Source organism: Pleuronectes platessa, chromosome 16 (assembly GCF_947347685.1).
Source record: "Pleuronectes platessa chromosome 16, fPlePla1.1, whole genome shotgun sequence".
NCBI classification, from domain to species: Eukaryota; Metazoa; Chordata; class Actinopteri; order Pleuronectiformes; family Pleuronectidae; genus Pleuronectes; species Pleuronectes platessa.
The window spans coordinates 21,438,102-21,454,533 of record NC_070641.1 but is presented as its reverse complement, the minus strand read 5'-3'; the positions used below and the strand labels follow the sequence as shown (position 1 = coordinate 21,454,533).

Here is a 16,432-nt window from a genome sequence, read left to right as displayed (position 1 = left end):
CAAAGTGAACAACAAGCTTTATTAGAAAACCGTGTGGTCTCACACTTTACACAAAAAGATACAGGAGGGAATGTTAATCGTCCTTTTTTTATTGTCTCAAAAATATCTGTACAAACAGGGACTGACCCGTCTCGAGATTCTCCACCATGCATCAGTTCAACCCAAATATTCACGCGTATAAAGAGGAGAGATGGAACATGTAACGTGAGGATCCTAAGCCCCAAGTTCACCGGGAGAAGGCAAAGTGTCTGAATGTGTGTGTTTGTTTGTGTGTGAGTGTGTGTATCAATCATTACAGTTTGTTTTACTATCAGAAGCCAAAAGGACGCGTCGAGCAGAAGGTCCGAGATCCGAGATGTGGAACAGGACGAGGAAAGGAACAGAACAAAGGTGATGCTCACGGAAAAGAACGTCAGATCTCAAAACCTCCACTGAAATCAGAAGTAGAACTGTGGTAACACAACGCGTGTGAGTCCCACGAGGACATCACCGCAACAGGATGAAGGCTACATCCACACGTAGACTACCTTGTCAAAATAAAATGATCCGTCCACACACACGTGTTCTGGCTCCTTATCAGTTTTAATCCCCGTCAATACAACCACGCCCGCAAACGCATTAAAGCACGTGACCACCCGCGTACACAGGGCATTTGGTGTTAGTTTGCAGAAACAGAAAAGGCTACAAACAAGTGGACCAACTCGTAAACTATACATATAAACAGTTGTATCGTTTGTCAAATACAGAATTTAACTGCACAACAGCTGTTAGCGAAGACAACCGGGTCAGCAACGCTTGTTATTCTACACACGTATATTCGACGTATCCATGTTGTGTTCTACGCTGGAAGCTGAAGCTAATGCTTGAAAGGAGCCGGACGAATCAGCAAAGGCTACGTCGTGACAGAGGAGGAACCAATCAGCGAGCTGTGAGTGTCTGTGTCATCGTTCCCTCACGTCTCAGTCTCTGCACACAGCCCGGGAGGTTTCAAACTAACACGGGGCCGGCAGCGTTTCACCACTTCTCCGTTTCCGCGGTTTATCAGTAGCAGAGCCGACGTGTTTCCAAACGAGGACGTCGTGGAGCGGACGAGCCGGATTCTCACACTCGTCTCAGAGCGTCTGTCAGAAGCGTCTGTTAGAAGCGTCTGTAGTAGCGGTGGGGGGGTCCGTAGTGCATGGGCATTTCCACGTCCATGTTGTGGTGATGAGGGTTGACGGGAGGGGGGTGGTGATTGTTGTTGTTATTGTTCAGGGGGTGCAGGAGCGGCAGGGGGGGCACATAGGGAGCCGGGGGCAGCCGAGGCACGATCACCTGGTGGTAGATCCGGCCCTGAGGAGGAGGCGGGGGGTAGCGGGCACGCGGAGGGACGAACAGGGGAGCTTGCACCGCCTGGGGGAGAGGAGGAGGGGCCTGGGGGTTGGGGGGGTTTTCGGGCGGCGGACCCACCCGCGGCCGCTTGGTGTCCGTGACGGGCTCCGGAGGAGGACCAACCCGCTTCCCTGAATTATCTGAGAGAAGAAGAAGAAGAAGAGGGAAGGAGGTGAAGCAGCCGCTCCTGAGGGTTTGAATAACCTGCTTCACGTTCTCATCACAGACACATCGGGACAAACACAGGAAGTGCTGCTGCTTTGTGTTGTGAACAGCAAATGTGTCTGAATGAATAAAGGTTAAAAAAGACAGAGGAAGCAGCAGAGAGGAAGACTAATGATGCAACACTCGTCTGCCAGGGAACAGTATTTACATCCGTCTAGAAACACAACAGGGGCCGGATCAATGGGATAAAAACTGGGTAACCACATAAAGAACTCAACAGTTCCACTGAAGAAGTTCTGAACTGAACCGACCTGCACATTTCTTCTTCAGCTCCTCCTCGCCCTCCTTCTGGATCTCCTGAATGATTCGCTCGTCATCTTGCTGCAGACACACAAACACAAAAGGAGGTGAGAGGTTTCACAACTACACAGGACACGAATCCAACACAACAGCAGAACCACTTTAATTAATAGTTCTTCTGACACTCCTACTGGTCTCTGCTCACTTCTACTGGTTTTAGGCCACGTTCACACTTCAGGGCTCAAATCCTTTGTGTTCTTTTCTCAACAGTGTGAACAGAACATGGGATCTTATCTTTTCCAAATTCCCATTCGGCACGTTACATTCCCAGTTAAATTCCAATACCCAAGCTTTGGCCGACTGGGTGCTGGTTTAGCTGCAGGCTTGTTGTGTCTCCTGACAGGTCAGAGCTTCTGTTGTGGGTGTGGGGGGGTGTGGGGGGCTTGGGGGGGGGGGGGGGGGGGGAGCAGTTGGATATTAGAGAAACCAGTGTTGTCCAGCTACCTTAAAAAATGAACTGGTGTGTTAAGTGAGTATAAGACCTTGTGTTCAGAACTTGTTTCACCTCTACGCTCGGCAGAAAACCTTTAATTTAAATAATGTTCAGAAAGCAGCTGCCCCCCCCCCCCCCCCACCCCACCGGTCCCTGTGTTTATCCACCTCTTGGCACTGCCTCCAGCACCGGCTCTTGGCCGACTCCGGTGCCTCCGCCGAGCCACTGGAGCAGCTCCAGCTCATTAACTTCTCGGGGACTAATTGTTGCGCCTGGTTGCCAATCACACGGTGGCCAGGTCGCTGCTGAGCGGCCGAGGAGCCAGACGCTCACGGTCACAGTGAACCGAGAGTTAGTGAAGATCTTTGTGAGTGTAAGAGAGTGTGTGTGGAGAGGACTGCTGGTCAGAAACGTTACCGTGGGGTCGGTCCAGAGGGAACACTTGCGGCAGTGGCGGCACGGCGCGCCAGGAGAGCGGGCGTGCTGGCAGAAGTGGTTGTAGCCGGTGATGGGCTCTCGGCAGAGGTAGCACATGAAGCTGCCGCAGCGGCACGACATGCGGTTGCAGCCCTCCGACTTGACCAGGCCCGTCCCGCACTTCACACACTTCCTCACTCGAGCCGCCGTCATACGCTCCTCACTGCGGGAGAGAAATTCATTTCAATGTACAGAAAACAAGGGGCTGTCATCCTGAGGTGTCGTTTTAGGGCCGAACACGGTTTCACATGTTGTCGACTGGTTCTTTGTCATAGACCAAACCTCTCCACATGCAATGGACTGGGATTACGATTCTTTTAGGTTTGTCTGGTTCTAATAATCAGCTCAGTCCTGACGCTCAGTTTTCAGATCCCGATCCACTGATCTGTCTACCAGGCCACTTCCTGTCTCTTTCAGCACCAGGAAATAAGAGGATCTGCGACCGGCTCAAAACAGGAAGTGCCGCCGGTGGGCCTGCTGGGCCACAGGAAGCAGCCGGCCGCTCCACTTCCTGGAGGGCTGTCCGGGAAACTGAGCTGTTTACCCAGCATGCTCCCAAAGTGAGGAGTCCAAAATACCCTCGAAGGGTGGAGCTGTTGACGGGTATAAGAAGCTCTGGATGATTGGGATTGAATTTGTCCTGACAGGCAAGTCACTCAGCAGCTACATCGACCATGTCTGTGGCCATGTCCCCATCACCCACAGGTTAAACGTATACTATGCCCGTTATGATATGTTCCACATTAAGCTTTTCTAAAGGGGATGATTGGTTTATTGGAGGAAAGGGCTGGATCCAGCGTCTTTAGTGTTACAGGCATTTTGATCAAGATTCTTCAAGTGGTTTATCCATCTATATTATATCATAACATCTATGTTTTTTGTACAATATATTAATGGTGGAGGTTAAAGCAAAAATAGTAGTTTCACAAGCACAAACTTCATATTCTTTACATCATATTTAATCCCCTCCCAAAATGTGATGATGTGACATGATGATAAAGACGTCTGTGGCGAGATACTCACAAGAGCACCCTCATGCCGATCTCATCCTGCTCCAGGACCTGCTCACACGTCTTCCCCACATGCTGCTTCCACTGGACATGACACTTTCTACAGCTCTCCTGATGAAGAGGACCAGAAGAGAGGGAGACAAATGTGGTGAGAGATTCGAGGAAGGCAGAAGGAATGGAAATAAAGGAGAAAGCAAGAGAGCTTCTCGTAAATGTATTATTTCATCACATCTCATCAAGATTTCACAACACTCCCTCCCTCCTTCCCTGCAGTCAGAACTCTTCCTCCTGCTCTATATGCTGCTGGTGCCGCCAATGCAGGGACTCGGACTTGCACAGACACAACTAGGTGTGGCTCTCGCTGCACGTGTGCGTCTGCAGCGCGAGTGTGCGATTTTGCTCGGTGCCGACTGCTCTGTTGCCTAGAAACAGCGACTCTTGTCCTCGCCAACCTCCTTTTTGGTGGCAGCTCCGAGACGTGAGGGCTGACAGCATTGCAACACACACACACACAAACAAATACACACACACACACACGCACAGAGACACACACATCCGCTGAGGGCTGCCTCCTTTGCTAACCCTCAGCTAAGTGGTGTCACCATAAATATTTGAGCCCCTCATGTAATATTGAGGAGCGTGGCATATGACAGCTGAGGCAGCACAGAATGATCCATATCTTCTCTGGTCTGAAGCTCCACACACACCCTTTATGTTCAGTGACCTCCTTAAATCACTGTGTGTGTTTTATATTTTATGAATTTCTGCCAACACCACAGCCGTGTAGCTCCCACAGTGTTTGCTAAGACAGTCGTTTGTGTGCGTGTGTGTGTGTGTGTGTGTGTGTATTTGCAAGGTCAACCAGAGGGCGGAGAAATGAAGCAGAGAAGCCAGAGTTTTTTTCGTTGGCAATTTGAAGCGTTTTTGGATCGAAAACTCTCTCTCAGGGACCGTCAGGGACATTCTGTGGCTCCACAGTTTAGTGGCTTCGAGCGAGGGATGGGCCTTTTCTCCAGATACACATCTAACATGAAGCAGATGAAACGCAGCCCAACGACAGCAGAGACGTTTCTGACTTCCTTCTCGTAAGGGAGTGCCCGAGCAGCGAGAGGCACGGAACACAATTTACAAAACTGGGAGGAGAAATGTAGGATCGGCCTCAAATGTCAGAGAAAGCCAGATCACACAAAGACGGATGAGGCAGGGAGTGAGGAAGGGAGTGGGGGGGTGCAGGAGGCAGAGTGGTGAAAGATCGCCCCCTAGTGGGAGTCTAGAGAACAGGAGGAGGGACAGCATGAGTAAGAGTGATAGTTTCTCTATGTGTCTAAGAGCTGTTTGAGTAAGATGGAAGACACCTGAGGTTTTACACATGTCTGAAAACACAGCCGGGGTTTTTAAGTCCACTCTGTGTCATCGCCGCCCTCGAGTTTCTCATTTAGGTTGAAAGAATAAGAGCAACTTGAATCTTGACAGACTCCATCCTTTCATGAGCCATCACTCCGTCCACCCTGTTCTCCTTGTTGTATCTTATCTCCATTCATTATACCTTCTCCTCTTAGGCCCTCTCCTCCACCCGTTATATTCATCCTCTTCTTCTTCCTCTCCTTCTATCTCTTCTTCTGCGCTGCAGGCTGCAGCAGCCCTTATAAGGCAGTGCAGGCTGTCTGCAGCACTTCTGATTGGGGTCTGTGTGTGCATCATGTGAATTTTTGTGTGGATATGGCTTTTACCGCAATCTAATCTGAGCGCTGATCACAGGGCAGGATGAAAGAGAGAAAGAGATGCATATCTGATGTGATACAGTGAGAGAAGAAGCTTCTGTGGGGAGGGAGGGGGGGGGGGGGAGAACTGCAGCTGAAATATGCAGCAGATGTGATGATGTATAAGACGCCAACTGGAGCAGCACATCACTTACAGACCCACAACAGACGCACTGTTGCACAGATTCAGCTCTTGTTTGCACTGTGGCAGCCTCCCAGTGGCATTCCTCTGGTTTCATGAAGTAATCAAACCCAGACCCAGAACAGACCAGTCCAAATGTCCCCATAACCACATAAGCCCATGTGGAATACATTAGCGATTACATTAGGGTGTGTGTGTGTGTGTATCTGGGTCACATTCGATTGGAACCAAGTTTGAAACAGAGGAGGAAGCGTGTCCGACCAGTAAGAAAACAGTGCAAGGGGCGTGGGAAGCGTGGCCGGCCAATGAGGCAGCAGCGTGGAGGGAGACGGGTGGGCTTACAGAAGTGTGTCAGTTACATAATGAAGCCCCTCCCTGCTCGTAGACAGAGCAGGCTAAAGGCCCTGAACTGTACAACGGGCTTCAACCATGCTTCTGCTGATGGGAACCACGGATTAAAAAAACTAAAACTTGAGTAAAAAGCAACACGTACATTAAGATTAAAGTTTGTCTGGCTGTTAATCTCGAGCTTTACAAGAATGTTTGGACCACAAAGTCTCTAGGAAAACCACAAAAGGCAGCCACAGATTCAAATCCTCATTCTTACCCATTAAAAACGAGAATTCCTTAGTTTACTGTTGACAAAAAAAGAGCAGGACCACTTGTTCTTCAATAACTCTAAACTTTCCCTTTTAGAAAGTACCATAAATATTGTCTTATGGGAGTTGGCCTACATCTGCAGCTGCAGACGACTGATATTCAGAGAAGGAAATGATCTGGAGCCTGGGGAACTTTTTTGTGTCTTTGGGTTTGTGTGAGGATGTAATGGAGTGCAGATGTAGAATTACACTGCGAGTCAGCCACTATGAACCTCTGGCTCCACCTACAGGCGAATGGACAGAACAGCAAGAGAGCTATCCAGTGCCCCGTGTTTTCCCAACAATGACAGCAATCCCCAAATACCACACATTCAAGGATATTATCAAAGCAGTTATTAATAGCAAGGTCACTGAGGAGAAATAGGCTTTAGGCACAAGTTTAGCCAAATTTTGTTCACTTCCCGTCAACTCTCTGTTTTCATTTTGTCTATATTTGTCTAACAAAATATTTGTATTCTCTAAAAAGCCCCTACTGAGGGTTTGTGAATGTGACTAATATAACTTTTGCTGCAATGGAAACAATGGTTATTTTCAGCACTCGTGAATCTGTTGATACATTTCTGGATCCTCTTGTTTTAATCTAGAAAATGTTCATCAGATCATTTCTCTAGCGCCGGGGGATGACATCTCCACCAGAATGTTATTGTAACTATTCATGTTTATTTCAGGTTGACTGTGTTTGTATCAGCAGGAGTTGAAAAATGCAAAGTACACACACACACACTCACTCCTACATTCCCGGAATCAGGGAGGAAGGTGGGGTGTGTGTTGAGTTATACAAAGATTGTGATGTGGCAGGAGTGACACACAAAAACAGAAAAAGAGACAAAGACACATCAGAAGAACGAAGGGAGTGATGTGTTTGTGTGGTAACAGTGAGAATAAATCTGTGTGTGTGTGATTTTCAACTGGAATCCATGTGACAGCCTTGGCAGTCACAAAGCGATGCCTCCCCCAGCATTCCTCAGACAGAGGGAGGAGGCCCAGAGATAAACACGAGCGAGAGACAGAGGTGGCGACCTCGCCAGATGGAACCATTACATCATCAACAACTGTTCATCAATCCTTCCTCGCTCACTTAGTTTGATCTATGCCTCTTGTCCACATTGTACCGAAGAAACCTAAGAACTGAAGAAACTGTTGAAGTGGACACCGCACACAGAGCTTTCCTCTAGAATTCAAGTCCCAGTCCAATCTCTCTTTTGTAGCTATGATAAGTTATTTCTGTCAAAACAACCATATGTGATAACATCAGAGGGTGTGTTTACTCTACAAGAGCAACAGTGTTGACCGACATTTGACTGTGAACACATTCCTTGAAGGATCTGTATGAGGAAACAGCAGAGTGTTAAATAAACTAAAATACAAAGAGCTGGACTGACCTTGCGGCACCGAGGGTTAGGACAGCTGAACAGAGACCTGTCTTTGTCCAGCAGGGCGGGGAAGTTGCAAAACGGACACCTGCAAAGACCCGAGAGGGAGAAGGGTTAAGGAATGAAGAAGAAAATCCCCCTGAGAGAAAACAAAGAGTCAGGATGTCTGGTCCCGTCCATGCTGACTCAAGTGTAAGTTCAAAATGCATCACAAGTCTGAAATGGTGAGTTTAAAGTGAGACTTAGACTCCAATACATCTTTGAGTCCAACTCAAAGAAATGTCCTAAAGTCAGACTTGAGATATCACAATCACTGTGACCTAGACCTTTAAGCTCCCTAATCTAATTTTGTTTTCTTGACTTGTCCATAACTGGATCATTAAACATGATTCAAAGTGTTAATTGAGCTGAATCACCTGTAGGCAGCTGTGACTCACACACACTTACCGCACTAGCTCATCAGCACAGGTGGCAGCGACCGCCTCCTCCGCCTGCCTCTCATAATATTTACACAGTATGTTCTCTGGAAGGACCTTCTCCAGCTCAAACACTGGGTAAGAGCACAGGCAGCCCCCCTCCATGCAGCTCAGCTCCGACTACAACACAAACACACAGAAACAATTAGAAACACACAGGTTGGTTTACAATGCAACTACAGACGCCCCCAGTTCTCTCTCTCACACACACACACACACACACACACACACACACACACACACACACACACACACACACACACACACACACACACACACACACACACACACACACACACACACACACACACACACACACACACACACACACACACACACACACACACACACACCAGAAAGTACAACACATTTGTTAAGACAAAAATATTTAAATGTACTATACATTGACACATGGCTGAAAATGACGAAAATTTGGTTTAATGCTGCTTTCAAAGAAAATGAAACAATTGTTACCAACATTAGCAGGTTGGCCTGATTCACATTATGTGAGGAAAACAATGTGTGTTTGTGTGTCTGTACCTTTCCTGAGCCAAACACTGCCTCCTGAGCATATTTCAACAGGCAGTCTTTACAGAACAGGTGACCGTCTGAACACTGCGTCATCTTCTCAAACGCAAACTCTCCGTAGCAGCAGCCACACTCGATCAGCTGGCCGTCCTGGACACAGAATTATTATCAGACTGCAAGTTGGTGTCACATTTCCGAAGCAGGAGGAGTAAGGGGAACAATTTCCTCCTCTATTCAGTCTGATTTGAAGTTTATTTGTAATTTAAAATGATATGAAACACTGTGAAAGTTACATCAGCCTTGTGGAGGTGTGTGTGCACTTCTTACCATCTTATATTCATCTTCATTGACCTGCAGGGCCAAGAGGAAGTCCTCATGCTGGACGGAGAGAGAGAGAGAGAGAGAGAGAGACAGAGAGAGAGTGTCAGACTGCGGGAGTGAACTGTCAATCACCTAAATAATGAATATTTAATAAATAATAAACATTTGACTGATGGATCTCTTCAGTTGGTGAGTTTCTATTGGACATAAGGTACTCAGGCTAACCAAAAAGCTTTATTATGACAAAATTAAATAAACATGTGTGTATGTATCTTCACTGCACCTCCGCCCATTCCTTGGCTTTCTGCTGATAGAACGACAGCTCCTTCTGCACCGAGGCTTCCAGATTGTTGTACGTCCTGTAGTAGCGACGGTCGTTCTCCAAGAAATTCATCCTCTTCTCAAACTTCACTGAACCTGGTGAACAAAGGGAGAATATTCATCTTACATTCAGAACAGTTCAGCCCGAGTACAAACCGTAAAAGCGGTTTACAACACTGATGAAACACTCGACCAGACACCAGAATTGCTCATTTATCGACTTTGTATTTCTTTGTGAATAAAAACCGGAAGTTGTAACCAAAAGGTAACATCTAGAGTTGCTTAAGATATGTAAAACTTGATTTGAACTATTCCTAGGGTATTTTTTAAATTCTAAATTCACTACATAATGATGGTGCATAGATGATGGTGCATAGATGAGAGCACATGTGGTGAAACAGCAGCAGGGAACAGAGAGAGAAAAGTCAGAGAACGTTCTCACCATGCTCGAAATGGAAATCAATGTAGCAGCGCTCAGAGGAGGTTCTGCTCCGTCGTCTCTTTCCTGAGGGGTCGCCTGAATCCTTCCACTTCTTCAGAGCTTCACATAAGGCCTGGGCGAGTGGAAGAGAGCGACCACGAGAGGGTGTTAAAAGAGGCAGTTGGAAAAGAGGGCAAGACAGTAGAGAGGTTGAGAATTGTAGTGATATTCCTACGACGCAACGCGACCGTGTTGTTACCTTGCGTGTAATTGCATAGTGTCCCTTCAGGGAGTTGAGGGCCCATTTGATGTCCTGACAGCTGAGCATCCTGAAGTCTGCCATGAGCAGGTCGGCAGCTTGCATCACAGCCTCAGATCCCACTGCGCCCAGCTTGGTGAAGTCAAACAGGTCCTCGCTCACCTGAAAAGACCAATTACAGAAGCATAAACACAGAAACCCAGACACTTGGCTATCAGATAAACAAAATGATGCTGTGTGACTGTGATTTGTGGCTGGGGGTGAGATTGTCTCTTACTATATGTTTTTAATACAGATTTGTACCTAGTTGACTAACAATCCATTTTCTATAAGAAACAACTTCTCCTTCATTATTTTTATGATCCAACTGCTCACTGCGTAGGTGACGATATTAAACCTTAACTTACACTGAACCACATTTCGTGCAAACATCACCCTCTCACAGAAAAACAGCACCTTTCGCTGGTCAGTCACTCACCTCTGTCTGGGTGTCTCCAGACTCCAGGAGGATGCTGGTGGGAGCTGCATTGGCGGCTGCAATCTCCCTCCTTGGATACTCTGGGTTCTCCAACAGCAGGTTACAGATACTGGAAGTACAGCAGAGGCGAGATGAAGGTAAACCTACTTGTATAACTTTAAAACATATCTATTTACACAAGCTAGACACTAAGGGCTGGATAATTCCTGAGAAGCTGAAGCACTTATCATAGCACTGCATGAACACTGGAGAAAAAATGTTGGGTGCTTCTTACACATTCAAGTCTTTCACATTATTCCTTTGGATCAGTTCTGCTACATAGGCTTCTTGAACATCTGGGAATAGATCCAGCTGTGGAGAACACAAACAGAAAAGGGAACCAGAGTTGAAAAAGAGAAACGTCACAGTCACACCAAAGTTAAAGTTGTTAAAGTTATTAAAGTTTCAGTTCAGAGGCAGTGTAGGTGCAGGTGCATGTGATACTCACAACACCAGTGATGAGGGTTATGACGTGAGGCTGCCGCTCTGGCAACTCTCGTGGTACAGAGGGACCAGGCCTTGCATCCTCTATTCTGGGAATGTCCTCTGGTGCAGGGGGGACCACAACCAGACCAGGGGCTGGATTGAGCCTCTCTGGGTTCGGGACCATAAGGAGACGAGCCTCCCCTCCATTGTGAGGGACTGCAGCTGTTGGAGCTGGAGGTGCAGGAAGGTTAGAGTTCACATTGAATACCCTAATGTTGAGGCTGCGGGCTGGTGGACCCACAATGGAGCCACCAGCTTGTGGTGGAGGATTGGGAACAGCCTGTCCAGGTGCCTGGCTCCCCAGGATGATCCGGTGACCAGCCTCTGGAGGTCCTAGTCTCTCTGGGGCTGCAGCTATTAGCACTGCAGGGGGGTTCATCGGTATAACCTGAGGGGGATGTGTTGCCTGGACTGGGAGCTGGGCAGGGGCCTGGGCAAGGGGCCGTGGCTCAATCTGAATGAGATTGCCTTGCATTCGGTTGAATGACATTGTCTGCGGCACAGTCTGGGTCTGGAACTGCAGCCTGGGCTGGGCTATTAGAGAGGAGGCTCGGATAATTGGCTGTTGCTGAAGAAAAAGTAGATTCACCTCCTTCACCTGGATGATTTGGGGCTGTTGGGTTGTCATCCCACTGGTCTGGAGCTGTGCTGATGTACCGGGCTGAGGCTGTGTCCGCGTGTGAGACTGTGCAGATGAAGTGCTAGCCTGAGGATTGTCTTGTGAATGAGTACTTGTACTTGGCTGTTCTTCAGTCTTTGTAGAAGAGTTTGTTGTTCTAACTGCAACCGCACAAGAAGAGTGTGTTGCACCAGCAGAGGTACTTGCCTGGGCCTCCACCGGTACATGTGCTGAAGAGCCTGCTTTAGGTTGTGCTAGCCCAGATGTGCTGGGCTGAGGTTGAATAAGTACTTGAATAGGTGTTCTGCATGAGACGGCCTCAGCCTTGACATTTGTGGAGGTAGATGGGTTCTGGACAGAAGAGACTGCATGGAGCTCCACATTTGTATGTGTTGATGTACCGTCCTGTTTCTGTGATTTTGAGTCGTTTGACGGGGTCAGCTTGCACGAAGAGGAGCCTGGTTGTGGCTCTGTGTTTCCAGAAGTGCCCGACAGCACTGTTGATTGTGTTCGTATGGCTGGCCTTCCTGTGGAGGAGTTGGCATTGGTATCTCTGGAGGTGGAGGGAACAGAGCTAGGGTCCCCTTTGGGAACTCCGGGAGTTGTAGAATGAACCATAACTTGGATTAGGTTTGGAGAGGCTCCACTCCATTTCGCTGCTGGGCGAATCAGATGCTTGCGTGCAGGAGTCAGCTGCTGCAGGTAAACATAGAAGGCAAAAGTCACAAAGTGATCGATGAATGGAAGCAAAGATGCCTCTGCAGCTTAAAATATTGAAAGTAGTTTGGTAAACAGAATAACAAAACAAGTTTCCATTTGTCTAATGATATAAAATACAGGTCTCTGTAAGAACACTGCTTTATTGGTCACCTCAACTATGCTGACGTCGTCATCATCGGCATCGTCCGGGACTAAAACAGGACTCCCAGGAACGAGAGTCACCAGCTCCTCGTCCGAGTCGTCAGAAATGGTGATGAGTTCCCTCTTACGGGCACGGGAGCCTACACATGCAGACAGCATTTTCAATACAGTGCACGAGGACAGATGAAATCTGAGTAAAGTAAGGAAATAAGATTAACCTAGGGCTGCGAGCAGCACTGTGCGGTACGGAGCACTTGCGACTTGAGAAATCGAATCTAATTTAAGTTGTAAAAACGAGGCTTACTTCCTGTAGGTGCCACAACATACAGAGTAATACATATGTTCAGGCCAAAAACCATCAGATCGTATAAATCAACAAAGGATTCTATGACCACGGACACTTACATTAAGATGCAACAACTTTGTGTTTAGATGCCGTGTAATCAAAACTTTGACGGCACGCCGCGGACCCACCTTGTGACGAAAACATCAAGGAAGTTTTACGCTCCATGTGGTTGAGATGATCCTAAAATCGATTAAATAAATCTGTTCAGGTCAAAGACACTTTTGTTTCTCTTCAAATCGTACAAATCGTTCATCTTTGCAACATCTAAGGAATCAATGACCACTGAGACTGACATTATACAGATACAACAACCTTTTGTTTGGATTGAGTGAAATCAAACTTTGATGCCAAGGTCACGCCTCAGATTCTGGAAAGTTATAACAGATACTGCCGTTCCCAAAATGTGTCTGTGATTAAGAACCGAGTTGATTTGTTTGTTAATGCTGCTGGAAAAGTCTGATATGCTCATATTTATTACATTCATATCATATTAGGCATGAAAATCAATACAGTCAAGTTTATATGAATCATTAACATATAAAGAAATATGGGTTATTAAAAAGAGCTTGGTAGAACTCAACAGATAATAAACAATTGATTTGAGTCAAAACACTATCAAGACAATGACAAATATTGATCGATAATAAAAATTATCATTAGTTTCAGAGCAGTGCACGAGGACAGATGAAATCTAAGTATTGTCACTTGTGAATACTTGTGCCTATTTGTGTTGTCACTTAATAGACACGTCCAAAATCTCAGACGCAGCCTGTTGAGCTCTTCTACGTAAACCTAACAAAACCAAATTTCTCATCTCACAATTAACACTATGATGCAATTGAATCTTGAAATTGTATAATAATTTTTCGATTAATTATGAAGCTGTCAGCTGAGTTGGCGGCTCCTTCATAAGTGGCCCAGAATGCATTTGGGTGCATCTTGACCTGTACTGGGTCCTGACCATTTAGGACACCAAGTCTGAAAAGGGTCTAAATACACCACCAGGGCCAAGTCTAGAGCCAGTTACAACCTGGAACAAGATAATATATATATATACTGGTGTAGATGATCAAACAGAGAGACGGGGATTAATGGTTTGAGGAATGCATCCCAGTGAGGATATGGAGATGTGTCTCACCTTGGCTGCGGTGGATGTTGAAACTTGCCAGGTGTATTACATCGTCGTCGCTGCCCCCATCAGCCATCGTGAAACTACACGTACCAGCTCCCTGAAGCCACCTACACTAGGTCACTGCTCCATCAGGACCATCTACCACACACACACACACGCATGTCAGAGAGCTGGACTTCCCCTGGAATTCAAACAAGCACTTTTCACTTCAGAATGAGCGACCACTCACGAGCGCAGCCTTGAGAGTCCGAGCTGATAAAAGTACCAGCTAGAAAAACAACATTAGCTCCCAAGGAAAGTTGGTCTGGACTGTGTTGCCCAATCAAATCCCACCATGACACTTTAACACACTTTCATGAATAACTTTACTTCCTCTGAACCTGCCCGGGTCGCCCTGCACCACGACGCACGAGACACCCACCTCAGTAAATCTATTAAACACACAGCAACACTGGAAGCTAACAGGAAGCTGAGATTGTAGCTGCGTCGACTGGCGTTGTTTTCTTCACCTCAGCATCGACCCTGTGACATTAGCTCAAAGTTTAAGATGCTGTTGGTCAAACTAAAACGTTGTCAGAGCAGCTGACGACCATTTCCGCGTAGACACACAATCACACACACGACCACAGACACACGACGGGGGCAAACCCCTGCTCGCAGCTAAGCTAACGTTGATAAGCTAGGCTCGCTAGCTAGCCGAGGAGTTAGCTCACTTCTGTCAGTATCCCCGTGGTTCACCGCTGCTCCGGGGCGAACATGTCGACGGGCTAACGCACAAACAGACGCTCGCGGTCGGCGCAGCTTCGTCTGGAGGAAACAGTCGCTGGAGGTTTTCTCGACGAACTGAAAATTCGCGAATAACGAAACTAACAGCCAAAACAAGAACAGCCGTGACGTCAGACACGCACAGTAGCCCGTGCGTTACGTAGGCCCCCGGTTGCATTCTGGGAAGTGTGGTCTGAGGGGAGAGGGACTTCTGCAATTTTTTTAAGTTTCAGCTGTTTATGAGTAAGAGACAGAATAAATAACAATAACACTTTATAATATAGATACAACTAAGTAAGGAAATACGTTTTTATTAAATAGTTACCGGTAAATCATGGAGGTTATTCATTGTTTCAACTGTCCACATGCCAGCGAACTATGTATGTTATGTTAAATAATAAAAATTGTAGTACTCGCGACAGATTACAACAACTTCCAGGTTACAATAACCATTATATAAAATATAAAAATTTGCTACAAGATAATATAGTTTTTGATTGCCTTTTGTTTTGTAGAATGTCCAATTAAATCAACATTTGTGAGATCCTACTGAATGCAACAAAACTAGTTTCCTACCTGTGAATTTACATTTGTGATTATATGACATTTTTTATTTTAATAATAAATAAGGCTGCAAAGCGGCACTGAGTGGGCCCCAGCGCTGAGCGTTTTGCCTACCGCAGGAAGTATAAATGCTTCACTTACTTTATCCGTCATGCAAAGCCAAACCATGCCCACTAATCACGGGTTAAGGACCACGGCATCAAATGCAGACTACATGGTGAAAAAAATATGGAAATCGAATTAAAGTTTGAAAACTAGGCTTACTTCCTATTGACCAGTAGGTGGTGCTATCACTATCCCTACATACCGACTAATAGATGTGTACAGGTCGGGACTCTGATAAAGTGTCAACAATTTGGAGTACCGGACAATGTACAGTGCAGTTTAACAAACGTTCTGTTTCACAGTGAATCAATAGGTGGCGCTATGACCCTGAGTTAATATTAACATTTGGAGCTGTTCAGATCTGAACTCTGATCATGTGACATCATTTTGGGGCTGATTGGACAATGCACGGTGGAGTTACAACAGCCTAATTTTCACACTTTACAGTAGGTGGCGCTATCACTAACCCTACATACAGACCAATAGATCTGTTCAGGTTGGGGCCTGATGAAGCCTGACAAATCTGGGGCTGATTGGACAATGCACAGTGGGGATGCAACAACTTCATTTTCACGCTGATCAGTAGGTGGCGCTATCACTAACCTTACATACAAACAAATAGAGCTGTTCAGGCCCGGACGCTGATAATATGACAGGATTTTGGGGCTGATTGGTCAATGCAAAATCAAGTTAAAGCAGTTTTCCTTTTTCACAGTGAATCAGAAGCTGGAGCTATGCCCCTGAATACTGACATATGGAGCTGTTAGGCCTGGACTCTGATCTGGTGAAAGAAAAAACAAGACAATCCTGTTGCCACCAGGGGGTGCTGTGATTTTAAGTGAGGGTTTCGTGCAGATGTGATCAGGCCAGGAATCTTGTCATTCATTTCCAGTTTGGAGTCATGAGCTAATGATTTTTCAAAATCTTAAAGTTGATCAGATAAGAGCTCGAGGAGGAGTTG

The 16,432-nt window shown here is 46.5% G+C and overlaps 1 protein-coding gene across 5 annotated transcripts; it reads right to left on the bottom strand.

The window, feature by feature from the left end:
* Positions 1-14,942, bottom strand: rnf216 (ring finger protein 216). Of its 5 annotated transcripts, none has more exons than XM_053442897.1 (17): positions 14,044-14,942; positions 13,034-13,085; positions 12,569-12,699; positions 11,042-12,394; positions 10,829-10,905; positions 10,555-10,663; positions 10,077-10,238; positions 9,839-9,950; positions 9,359-9,492; positions 9,082-9,132; positions 8,767-8,904; positions 8,198-8,346; positions 7,760-7,838; positions 3,830-3,927; positions 2,747-2,969; positions 1,848-1,917; positions 1-1,511 (listed from the first exon to the last, which is right to left on the bottom strand). In XM_053442897.1, exons 2-17 carry the CDS (start codon positions 13,068-13,070, stop codon positions 1,138-1,140), a joined length of 3,297 nt encoding a protein of 1,098 aa, XP_053298872.1. In that variant the 5' UTR covers positions 13,071-13,085; positions 14,044-14,942; the 3' UTR covers positions 1-1,137. The 5 variants fall into 5 exon arrangements, with proteins under 5 accessions (XP_053298872.1, XP_053298868.1, XP_053298870.1 ...); XM_053442893.1 differs by lacking the exon at positions 13,034-13,085 and having other exon boundaries at positions 14,044-14,175; positions 14,267-14,942; XM_053442895.1 differs by lacking the exon at positions 13,034-13,085 and having other exon boundaries at positions 14,044-14,175; positions 14,459-14,942.
* Between the last annotated feature and the right edge of the window lie 1,490 nt (positions 14,943-16,432).